This window comes from Antennarius striatus, chromosome 15 (genome assembly GCF_040054535.1).
Source record: "Antennarius striatus isolate MH-2024 chromosome 15, ASM4005453v1, whole genome shotgun sequence".
Taxonomy (NCBI): Eukaryota; Metazoa; Chordata; class Actinopteri; order Lophiiformes; family Antennariidae; genus Antennarius; species Antennarius striatus.
Genome location: NC_090790.1, coordinates 5,899,071 through 5,910,664, shown reverse-complemented (window position 1 = coordinate 5,910,664; position 11,594 = coordinate 5,899,071). Strand labels below are relative to the sequence as shown.

The 11,594-nt window shown below is 40.1% G+C and overlaps 1 protein-coding gene across 3 annotated transcripts; it reads right to left on the bottom strand.

Annotated features, from left to right (window-relative positions):
- Positions 1-233: 233 nt before the first annotated feature.
- Positions 234-10,232, bottom strand: ppp2r2ab (protein phosphatase 2, regulatory subunit B, alpha b). 3 transcript variants are annotated; one of them, XM_068335330.1, is made up of 10 exons: positions 10,093-10,232; positions 7,699-7,767; positions 6,101-6,198; positions 5,268-5,436; positions 5,072-5,184; positions 3,898-4,075; positions 3,588-3,752; positions 2,708-2,877; positions 1,942-2,033; positions 234-1,807 (listed from the first exon to the last, which is right to left on the bottom strand). In XM_068335330.1, exons 1-10 carry the CDS (start codon positions 10,097-10,099, stop codon positions 1,528-1,530), a joined length of 1,341 nt encoding a protein of 446 aa, XP_068191431.1. In that variant the 5' UTR covers positions 10,100-10,232; the 3' UTR covers positions 234-1,527. The 3 variants fall into 3 exon arrangements, with proteins under 3 accessions (XP_068191431.1, XP_068191432.1, XP_068191433.1); XM_068335331.1 differs by having other exon boundaries at positions 5,268-5,433; XM_068335332.1 differs by having other exon boundaries at positions 10,097-10,226.
- Positions 10,233-11,594: the final 1,362 nt, after the last annotated feature.

Sequence of the window (11,594 nt, the reverse complement as noted above, 5' to 3'; positions counted from 1 at the left end):
TGCGCGCAATCTCTAATGATTGGAAACCAACAGGCATCAAAACATGTAATCCTCCTCCAAGGTTGTTTTAATCAATGACATGAATCTAAAATGCAAAGTCAAGGATTTGCACTCGTTATCAGTTTAACAACTGATATAGAACTCTAGGGATTACAGAATGTCACTGAATAAAAGAATACAATAGGCTGGCCTGATACCATCAACAATGAGGCGATGACAAGTATGCAAAAATTATTCCTTTATTATTTTCACTGTCATAGATTAAAATTGTAATACATTACTAAAGGCATCAATATAGTCTGACGTGACCACATTTTATGGAAACATCAACTGCTGCAAGTCCCTGTGCAGCTTATTGTACCATCATATACAGTAACAGTGATAATATCTGCAGTAGTTTAAACACTTAAGTGACCTAATGCCTCAAATAATGTTTTATTTTAGCAGTCTTATAACACATCCATGTATTTTAGTTGGTGCAATAAGAGTCCAGTGTCAAATCAAATACAGTTTTCCCTGTTGTCAAGCACAGCTTCAGAGCTGTATTACAGCACGGGAAGACAAAGAAGATCACTGAAAATAAAAGTTTAAGGTCCAGCTTCATTTCACAAAATAGGACGGCGAATATCTGGTAGCATTTGAACTTCTTTAATATGACAATCAGAACAACTATCTTTGAATAGGCTATCTCTTATACTGTTGCTGATCACAAACAAAAAGGGAAAGAAACCAAAGCACAGGAGATGTTAAGACAGAGCCAAAAAAATGTCTTGGGTCTGGATTCATTTGGGCACCCAGAACCAGAGGTATGGCTAGAGTTAGTGGGACGACTCCATAATGGGTTAGACTTTCAATCTAAAAACACTGTACTTGTCGAACTCCTGGAGGTAATAACTGACACGTTATTCTCCGAAGTGAGCTGCAAGTGTGCAAAATGTAGTATGTGACTGCCGAGTATGTATGAAAAGCACATGTCTCCCACATGTGAAGAGACTCACTATGACTGAATGACAGATGAATTAATAAAAGGTTGGACACACACAAATAAATCTTAGAAAAATAAGCTAGAATGGCACAGAACAATAAGGGATATACTAACTAAATGTTTCTCATATTCTACCACAGAGCCATTGGGGAAAATTATAAAAATGTTCCTGTCTTCAGAATTTTTGAGGAAACTCAATGGTATGCCCATGTTAACTCAAGGGCAAGACGAGGTTAGGTGGACTGGCATAAACACAAGAAAAAAAAAATCTAAATGAGAAAGGAAGTTGTTGGGTTGGCACAACATCACTTGAACAACAAGGCGGGTGTTACTCTGCCACAGATAGGCTGACGGTAGGCAAGAACAAGGCATCGTCTGTCCACATCTAAAACAAAGTGGCAAAGACTAGTTACCCAGTAGCAACGGACAGAGACGCTAGCAGTCGGCGTTACCACAGATCACCCTGAATGACGTTGCAAAAGGCTGCAGGTGCGACACTTGTAGTCACCCATGCCAGATCTCACGTAAGCTCACCCCCATAATTAGTTCACTTTATCCTGGAATATATAGAGATTGTTGGTTGTCGCCACAGCAATGATGTTGTCCTGGGGATGCCACGCTGTGTGAAGGATCTTCTTATTGAAGTCCAAACTGTCCACACTGATTTCATCCTTCTTGCGTTTGCCACCAGCACACACTTTACGGGGCTTCAGGACCTGCATCGGTTTGCTGTTTTCTCGTGATGCTTCCAAAGTCACATCCCGTCTTTGGCCACGGTCAAACATTCGAAAGAAGTTGTTGTATGAGCCTGTCATCACCACACTAAAGGAAAAATAGAAGAAAGGAATAATGATAACAACAAAAATGTGTTTTCTCGTGTTTGGAGTCATAAATTAAATTCACATTGCATATGCAGATAAGTTTTATTCCAAGTCTCATTTGGTGCTTTTTCCCACCTGTCATTTCCATTCCAGCAGCATTCAAATTTGTCAAAGATGCAGTCATTCTCATAAAGCGAGCACAGCTTACTCCTCAGGTACTCATGGACCTGTATGATCAGAGGGAGGTGTGAACAGGCCACATAAAACTCACTGATAAATATTATTTTACATGGAAGCTAATCACATGGGGGAAAAAGCCCCTTTCTGAGTTTTCCCATTATGATGCCTCCTAGTGGTCTTCATCTGAAATAACATTCAAAAAGGTGTTGCAACTAAAAAAATGGTTTTCCATGGTTCTCTACTATTAACACTATTAGAGAAAAATGACCAAAAAAACCTTTAAAATACAAGCAACTCAATTTGTAAACTACGTCCTGGAAATCAAGTGACTTGTTTTTTAAACACAAGGAATAGTACAAAAATAAGAGCCGTCAATATCACAAGATACTTGTTTCTAACGGGCATTCTGGAGTTAAAAAGAGCCAACATTCATGAGTGAAATGAAACATTGGATGTTTGATGTGTAAAACTGAAGTGTCATAATAAATGCAAGTTGAGCATAGTCACAGCTAATGTTAAGATAATGCCTCAACAATTAATAAGCAGAGGAGTTAGCGCTGTTCTCCACTTCATGGTAAAAAATTACACAGTCCCTGTAAATTACACTTTCTGATCGACACTAAATTAAGTCAAAACTTGTGAATCCGGTGTTAAACAATAAATTACTTGTCACCTCTACGCTTATCTAACAAACCTGACACCATTAGTCGCTCAAACTCACCTGATACGTTTCCACTGGCCTGTTCTCCATATTCAGATCCCATATCTTCACAGACAAGTAGTCTCTGGTCATCATGTAACGCCCATTGTGGCTAAACTTCACGTCTGAGATGGAGGATATGATCTCAGAGAAGAAGGAGCGATTACTGGGATCTTCTGGCTCTTCAAACACTGGGCAAGAGGAAGGAGGATGTCGGATACACAAATTACGTGAAGAATAGACTGGTTTCTGTTCTAATTTGTGCACATGAGCAAAGCGTCAGAATACAACCAACAGAAGTTAGGGCTGATACAGAGATCAATCCGAGATATTATTATGTTCTTTAAAAGTGATTTAAATGAGTGAATTTTTTTTATTTATTTTTTTTTTAAAGAATGTTGTTGCATGACCTTGGCTGAAGCTGTCTGGTTTTCAGCACAGTCCTTTCAGAGGCTGGCGGTAATGCAACAAATATGATAGATAGAATTTGATATTTTCAAGAAAAGGATTCACTTTCATACATGCCGACTCAAAAAAAAACAAAAAAAAACAAACATCCAACCTGACAAAGGCTTTCACGCGTCAACTAAACATTGTTTCTACAAAATTGAACTAGTTTATGTTTTGTGTATAAACTAAAACGCTGCACACATTTCAATGGGGCGTGCTGCTGTTGTAGACACCAGCATGGGGACGGGACACCACCAGATGGGCTTGATTCCATCGACAGGCAGTTTTTTCTTGTTGTCATGTCTACCCGTGACAACAGAACAGAGCCAGCAGCAGCACAGCTGAAGACAGAGCTGCAGGCGGGGGCTTAGTTTAATTATTAATCCATTAGTTAATCTTCTTTGCTAGGTAGAGCAATGGTGATTAGAAGTGACAAGAGCAGGTAACTCACATTTAGAGTGCCTGTCACACAGGGCTGAAATCCTCATGTCACACAGGCGGATGGTTCCTTTACTGCTGCTGTAGACAAAAGTGTTACACTGATGTGGATGGAACTCTGCTGCTGTGATCACCTCTGTTAGCTCCTCCATGTTGGCCGGTTTGATGTCCACAATATCTGAAGGCGCACCCGGTTAACACCCATAAACCTTTGGAATGATTTGGATGAGGCGCTGCATGCAAAATCCAGATCCTGATGGAATCAAGTTTTAATTCACTGGGTGGTTGTACAGAAATCAAAGCCCACAAGTATGAAAGGATACTGAAGCTGCGGTCGGTGATCTCAAGGTGCCAGAGGTTGATGCGGAGGTCGTCTGCAGACAGGTAGGTCTCATTGTCGCTGTTGACCGAGATGGAGTTTATATGGTAGGTGTGGGCGTTGGCGAAGACCCTCCTCGGACTGGCTTCCACCATGAGGTCCATAGGCATTAAAACCGGTACCTGAGATCAGAACAAAAAGGGATTGTTGGAAAATGATTGATGATCCTCTGAAACTCATCATGGAGCATGAAGTTCACGGTGTTCTTACAGATTTCAAGCACCCGAGATTGTAGCAAAGTAATCCCTATTCAATGAAATGATAATTATTTTCATTTTTAATGACTGTGATGAGTGGATCAGCATCTTTATTCCACAAAAACAGCTTTCTAAACAGGCCATAAAAATAATGACTTGCCAGTAGTCATTTATAATTTCTTTTTTCAGGTTCCTTATTAAACCTCAAATTACCCATCTTTAATTTACCAAATGTGAACCTTCAATGTGAACAGTGAAATCCAGTAGAGCAAACATTTTCAAAAATGTGTTTCAATTATTTGATTCCTCCCTAAATATTATATGGTTGAAGTTTTGGTGTAATAATAAAAAGAATATTAATAACCTTGTTATCACAAAAAAATTGGGGAGAGGGGGGGGGCAATCAATGTTTAAGATGTAAAGATTGTTAGACTGGCATGCACTACAATTCGAAGGTAGTCATTTGATGATTACTTTTTTTCTTAAAAGAACAATTTTGCGCTCCAAACATTACAGGACCTGACCCTCTGTCTGGCCCCACACCAAAGTTTAAGAGATTTTTTTTTCAAGCACATCCTTCATTATTGCAACAAGCTTAAAGGAAATTGGTCCAGTAGGTTTTGTGTCATTCTGCTAACAGAACAACAAACCAGGAGAAACATCAGCTCAATGGTTACAACATGTGACCAGGATGATGAAGACAAGTGATGGATGGTAATAAAAAGAACATACGTATTCATAGAAACATTGTTTGGGATAATTTTTCATCCAGCTCATTGATCAAACTGTAAATCCCAGGGAACCTAACCCACCTATGTGTGCTGTAGTTGTCCCTCCATAGATCAAGTATTAAATACTAAAATGTGCAGCGATGCTTATGGGGTGTATCACAGTAACTCTGTGTTTGATTCAAGGACTGACCCGCAGGGACGTGATAGAGTTGGGGTCTTTGTAGCGTCCATCCTCCTCCTTCAGGTTATAGCCCTCTGGTCTCTTGTCTCGTTCACTGATTTTCCATAACTTAATTGTTTTATCTGTCAAACACAAAAATTATGAAGTACAATTCTTATTCACAGATGACCAACGTTTCTCTGTTAAATTCTCTTTTGAAACCCACCATTAGTCGATAATAGAAACTGGGCAGCATTCTTTTGAGGCAGCCAGCGAATCTTGTTGATCTTTTCTTCTATTTCCAAACTCTTTAAGTAGTCAAACTCGGGCTCATGGCTTTGGAAAGTGCTATAAACGTTGTACTCGCTTCGGAATTGAAGTTGATTCTTGTTCTGCTGGGAACGAGGTGAAACATCAGTCAAAGACGTCCGATCACAGACAGGAATAAGTCACTGATGATCATTTTTGTTTTACTTCCCTTAAAGACATCATCCCTTAAATAACTAGTAACTGTTTCCTAAATACAGTATTCTCTGCAACATAAGGCGCACTGGACTACAAGGCGCACCTTCAATGAATGACCTACTTTCAAATACCTGTAAATAAATAAATAAATAAATAAATAAAGTGCAGTGGATTATAAGGCGCATCTGATTATAAGGCATCTGTATGGCCCACTTTAAAACGGTTTTCACCAGAATAGGACGCCCAGCATTATAAGGCGCATAGAATAAAAAGCGACTGTAGTGGCTGTGGTTGCGTAATGCATTCACTAGATTGAGCTGCACTAAAGGGGTTGCAATCATGACTGTGGCCTATTTTAAAACTTTTTTTCATATTTAAGGCGCACTACTGTCTGTTTTTGAGCCTTATAATGCGGAAAATATTGTATTAATAAAACTGGCATGAACATTTATGTTTCTGAACTTCCACAGTTAAAATGTAATAGAATAGTTTCAAGAACAAAGTTGTCTTTTTAAAAACTTTCTCAAGTTGAGACAGTGACCGTTTTCTAGAATGGATAGTATGAGGGAATTAAATCAGGATTTGCAGCTGTACCTCTTCTTCCTGTTGGAAAATGACTACACGCCCACCCTTGTCTCCGGTGGCCAGCAGCTCCCCTGTGTGGTTAAACTCAACTGTGGATATGATGTCAGCTGCAGAGAGAACAAAGAAAAAAACATATCTCCTCAACACTTAAAGACAATGAGCAACCACTGAGCTCATCCCGGCTGAGCCTGAATCATCCGTCCTGGAATCAGAGCGCTACACGGACGAGCATGAAGACCAGACATGCAGAAGGATGTAAAGCAGATGGAAAATCATCACATAACCTAGTTTTCTTTTTTTCTCTCACTAAACACAACCTTACATGTTCCCCAGCAGCTGTATGTTGCTTTAGAAAATAGCAACACAAACACACACACACACACACACACACACACACACACACACACACACACACACATATAACCCTTTGTTGCCCACTGGAGCAGAAAGACAATGCTGCAAAAGGAGGTCTTTGTGTGTGTCATGCTCCCCGAGGCCCAAAGTGTGGGGGCAATACATTTGAACGTGACCCTGAATAAGAGGACCTACTTCTATTGGGGCAGTCAATTACCAACCAGTGTGGCTGTTTGGTTATGGAAAAAAAAAAACAGAATAATGATTGTTATTCAATACTAATCATCATTAACATTTAGCACTACACATTATTTTAGGACATATGTGTTTAAATACACAAAATTTTAAATTACAACTGAGTGAAAAAACCTTTTAATAACACTACTACCCATACTACTGTCACTACTGGAAAAGGGTCTCTCTAAAGTGACTTGCACAACATTTTCTGGCTGATTGGATCACTTTTACTCTAACGTTAGGGACAGGAATTCATATAAATCCGAGCAGCAGCTGGTTTGACTGGATTTTTTTTTTTTTGCAGTCTTGCCGGTAGTGAGATGAACTGCAAATGCCTTGGCCTGACTGACTTGTGGCTTACAGGGAGAGGCTAAAGTACACAGCTGTTGCAGAAAGAGTGCACTGGATTTGTGAAACAAAGAGAGCATCATTGTGAAATGGAATGCAACATGATACTAATTTCAATTATATTGCTTTACTGCTCACTGAAAACTAAAATGCTCATTTCAAATGTTGTTCCACTGATTTTTCCCTAACTTCCTGTTAAAACAGCCAGAGGAAAGTTTAATACAAAACAGCAACAACAGAAGGGCTTGAGTTATAAAAACTTAATAACATACGGCCCCCAATTAAGCCTTGGATTCAGAAAAAAAGGCAGCTGTGTGATAAAAGTAGAAACACAACTCATGAGTTGACCCACAGACTTATGTTACATGGGAGCTATAAAATGTCTGTAAGTTAAACATAGTGAGTTTATAAATGACATTTTAGTCATCGTGTTGATCCCAAAAGAGGAGCCAGTCAACTGAGTGAGTCGGGGCCGCTGGCCTTGATAATGTCCTGCTGCACGGAGTATGTATCTGAAATGTGTAGCATCACAGCGAAATTGTATATTTAGTGAGTGAAAATTGAACAAACGTGAAATGCATTTAGCAGCTGTGTTGTCACCTTTTGTATTACCCAGTCTCTACATTTTACCCACTTAAAAATGCGCTTTCGACTGCGAGAGTTCATACCTTCAGCTACATCATCGTCAATGGCTCCTTTCACCTGAGAAAAGCACCACTGCATGTCACCTCCAGATCCTGGAAAGATTTAACAATACATATATGAAAATTACTCAATTACAATTCTGACAGGGTTCACATTCTCTTTTAAAAATAAAATGGATCTTAAGCTTCTCCATGTTCCTCAAACTGTAGCTTTAAGTTATCGGGCACTGAAAGAGACACCCTAGTCCAAACATGTTGTTGATAAGAGTACCTCAGTAGTGCCAATGACATGGTATGTCAAAACTGTACTAATTGTGTGGTTAGACTTTCCTTGGTCATACAGAGCATGCAGCGACTACAAAAGAAGCACCCCTACATGCTGATTGCTTTTAGACCACAAAGAACACTTGAAATAACGAATGACTTTGAATAGACGTTCACATCTAATCAGAGACTATGGACACGGATGCCCTTAATAATGGAAGCACCCATTTGTGCATACATAGATGGATGATAGCCCTTAACATAGGTGAACATGAAAAATTGTTATGAAAGTCATCAAAGTCAAAATATATGTACAAATGATAAAATAATCAAATTGGAGACAACAATTATGACAGACCCTGATGAGACGTGTGCCAATTCTAATGACTTGTGTTGATGGTTAATAAAGCAGATGTGGATAAACTTTACCTCTTTGTCTACAGACGAACAAGTGTAACCCTATATGACCCCTACCTGCAGGGGCGTTATTAAATTGACATCTTACGAGATGTCAACTAGTAGTCAAAAAGCAGATATCCTTGAACAGTTGCACACAGTAGCCGCAAGACCTGTCCTGTTATTGGGACAAAGGCATTCAGTTTACACTGTAATGAAATGCAGGCAGACGCCAAAGACTGTTGATGTCCAACGAGATTAGAAATGCACCCACTAAATCATAAATGTGATTCGAGCCTTATTTCTCATGCGTTTTTCCCCACTATGAGTCAAATAGTAATTTTATTTCATATAGTATTACCAGTATAAGAATTCGGTCTTGAATCATCTTTTAAGTGAAATCGTTACACCAGCAGGAGAACCTCTCGCTCCAGGCGCATTCTCAAAAAACATCCGAGAAAAAAAATAAGCTGCCTTGTTTCATAATAATCATCTGTCGCAACAGGTTCCTCCTTCATACCTGAACACATTGCAACATTAACTTTTCATATTTTTGAGTGTGATAATTTTTTGTAATTACATAATGGAGACTGATGACCTAACAAAAATATCCATCATATCACAGAGCAGCTCTGCAGAATAAGGAAGGACATTTATGAGTCATCGTGGATTCATCACATAATCAGATTTTCATATGAAAAAATGTCTTAATCAAAAGAGCCAAAACAGGTTTGGTTAAGCCACGACTAATTACTAAATTTTGACATAAGGTTAAGATCATTTAGTAAAAGCACAAGAGCAAGACGTTCATAAGATCTCATCAGGTAAAGGAGGATGACGTGCAATATGTACCTCAGTCCGGAGACTAGTGCCATTTCCCCGCCCAAATGAAATAAATACATGTTCTTATGCATATTATTGGTGATCTGTGTTATTAAAAAACTAGCCATCTCCCCTCAATCACAATAAACAACACAGGATCAATGTCTGGCATATTTATCATAGCAAACATTCAGCGCTTAATTATCAGATGAATGAAAGGAGACACGCTGCAGCGGGCTGAGGAAACCATGGACTGTCCGGAGCTTCTGGGGCGGAGATTTTTCTACTTTGGTATACAGAACAGTTTTTACGTCTCCAACACTGACTGTCTTAGTTCAATGGTTTTTGTAGACGGAAATTGCACAGAATATCGATAAACTTAATCAGCCTGCATCAGGCCTTAAGTATTAGCATGCATATGGACAATGTCAAAGTTTAAGCTAACATTAGCTAGCCTCGCTTGTCAAGCCAGTCATGGCATGTTTGCTCCGGGCGCCGGTGTTTAACCCCAAGCTGTTTGCTTTATGCATCGACGTTAACCGCAGAACGTAACTTCAAAACCCCGTGCACAAGTCTGAGAAGCAGTAGGTTAAGTTGAAAGTTAAGTGTCGCGAATGCCAGTGTTAGTCTGGTACAGCAGGCAGCGTTAGCACTGACACTAGTCCCGGGCCGGCTGATGGTAAACATCCACTGTTAGCCACCATGTAGCTAGCTAGCTCTAGCCGGTCAAACAGGCCAGATGGGCGCTGACGCTAGCACACCGGCTAGCTAACGTTAGCGTTAGCTGAATTGCTCCGGTTAGCGTCACTGACATTCCGGCGGGTTGCCGATATCTTCAGCTGTCGGGGCGGAGGGCGTGTTGTGGAACACGGTCGTGTTGAAGTCGCGCCAGCCTGCTCGGGGTGTTGATATTGTGCAGTGTTTTGAGTGGATTACCTGCCATGACCAGACGGACAGTGGAGCTTCCCTCCGTCAGTCACGATCCGGTCTCCCCACTCCCACGCGCTGCTTTGCGGGATCCGAACTTTTTTTCCTTCCGCTGATATTCCCGCAGTCCGTGAGCGTGAGAGCAAAACTTGTCTGACGGGGGTAAAATTAACAGTAACGCTGGTTATTGGAGGACTCTGGTTCCCTTTCCCGCTCCTCTCACTGTTGTTCCTGTCAGTGTGTCGGTCACTACCCTCCTCTGTTTCTCTCGCCGCATCCCAGAAGTCATTTCTTCTCCACCCCGCGAGGCTCCGTCCGCACGTGAGGCCAGGTTTTTATAAGGCGCGCGCACACAGCATGGTCCGCCGACGCGCTCGTGGAGATCCTGTGTGTGCTGCAGGCATGTGTGTGTGTGTGTGTGTGTGTGTGTGTGTGTGTGTGTGTGTGTCTGCTGAACGTATAACACTTATTTAGTATTTGATACGAATTTTTATGACGTATTATTCTTGTTTGTATTGAAACTTATTCGAGAAAAAAGAAGAAAAAAAAAACACTTTAAAATCCTGCAGTAACATCTGATCACAGTGAAATACTTTTACTTATCCAAGCTCAGGGATGCTGTGACAAGTTGTGTTCTTATAAGAAATTAAACTGCACCAGTATGAAAAGTCCAAGCAGGCATATTTATTATGATCATCGTTGAAGCACTAGCTTATAATTCTCCACATCCTCTAATATCAAAAAGCACAATTCTGCTGAGTTATGTAATAACTTATGTAATAACTTTTTATAAATATGGTGCAAGAGGTGATGCTTCTTGGAAAGTTCCAATACTTGAACCAGAATGATAATTATTAATTTACAATAAACATTTTTTATTTTGTTGGTTTACTTGTTTTTTATTTTTGTGTGAACTTTATTTTCTTTGACCGTGACATCCAGGGTGAGGTTTTATAATCTGGCCTGAGTAACTGTTATTCTCGTAAGACAGTGTTCCAAACCATTACAGAAATAAAAGTGGCATTCTTTAGATTTGGGTCACAAAATTGTTCAGACTGTAAGGGGAAAGCTAGATTAAATTCAACCTCCTGACTGCGACAAAGTTTACATCTGAAAAACAAGACTTAAAAGAGCTGCGCTGAGGACTGTCATTTAAATAGTAATGTTATACTAAAAGCAAAATCATCCATGAAGTACTTCTGCTGTGTCTTCTGCTGCCTGTCAGTCTTACTCATCTCCTCACATTATTTTTAGTAAGTCTTGTGTACAGTAGAGGAACCACGATCTGTTGTCGGGCTCTGGAGAACAGTGAAGAGCATGTAAGATGTCTCAGCACCACAAACCCAGGCTTTCAGATGTCTAAGTGATAGCTTCACCACCCACATGGATGCTTCAGCTGCTTCATCTTTTTAGCAGAAGTGTACTCAGTGAGGACAGACAAATACAGCAGTCCTAAGCTGTAGTTTCCTAAGAAATGTGAGTGATATGATCAAATCAAATGCAGAGCCCAC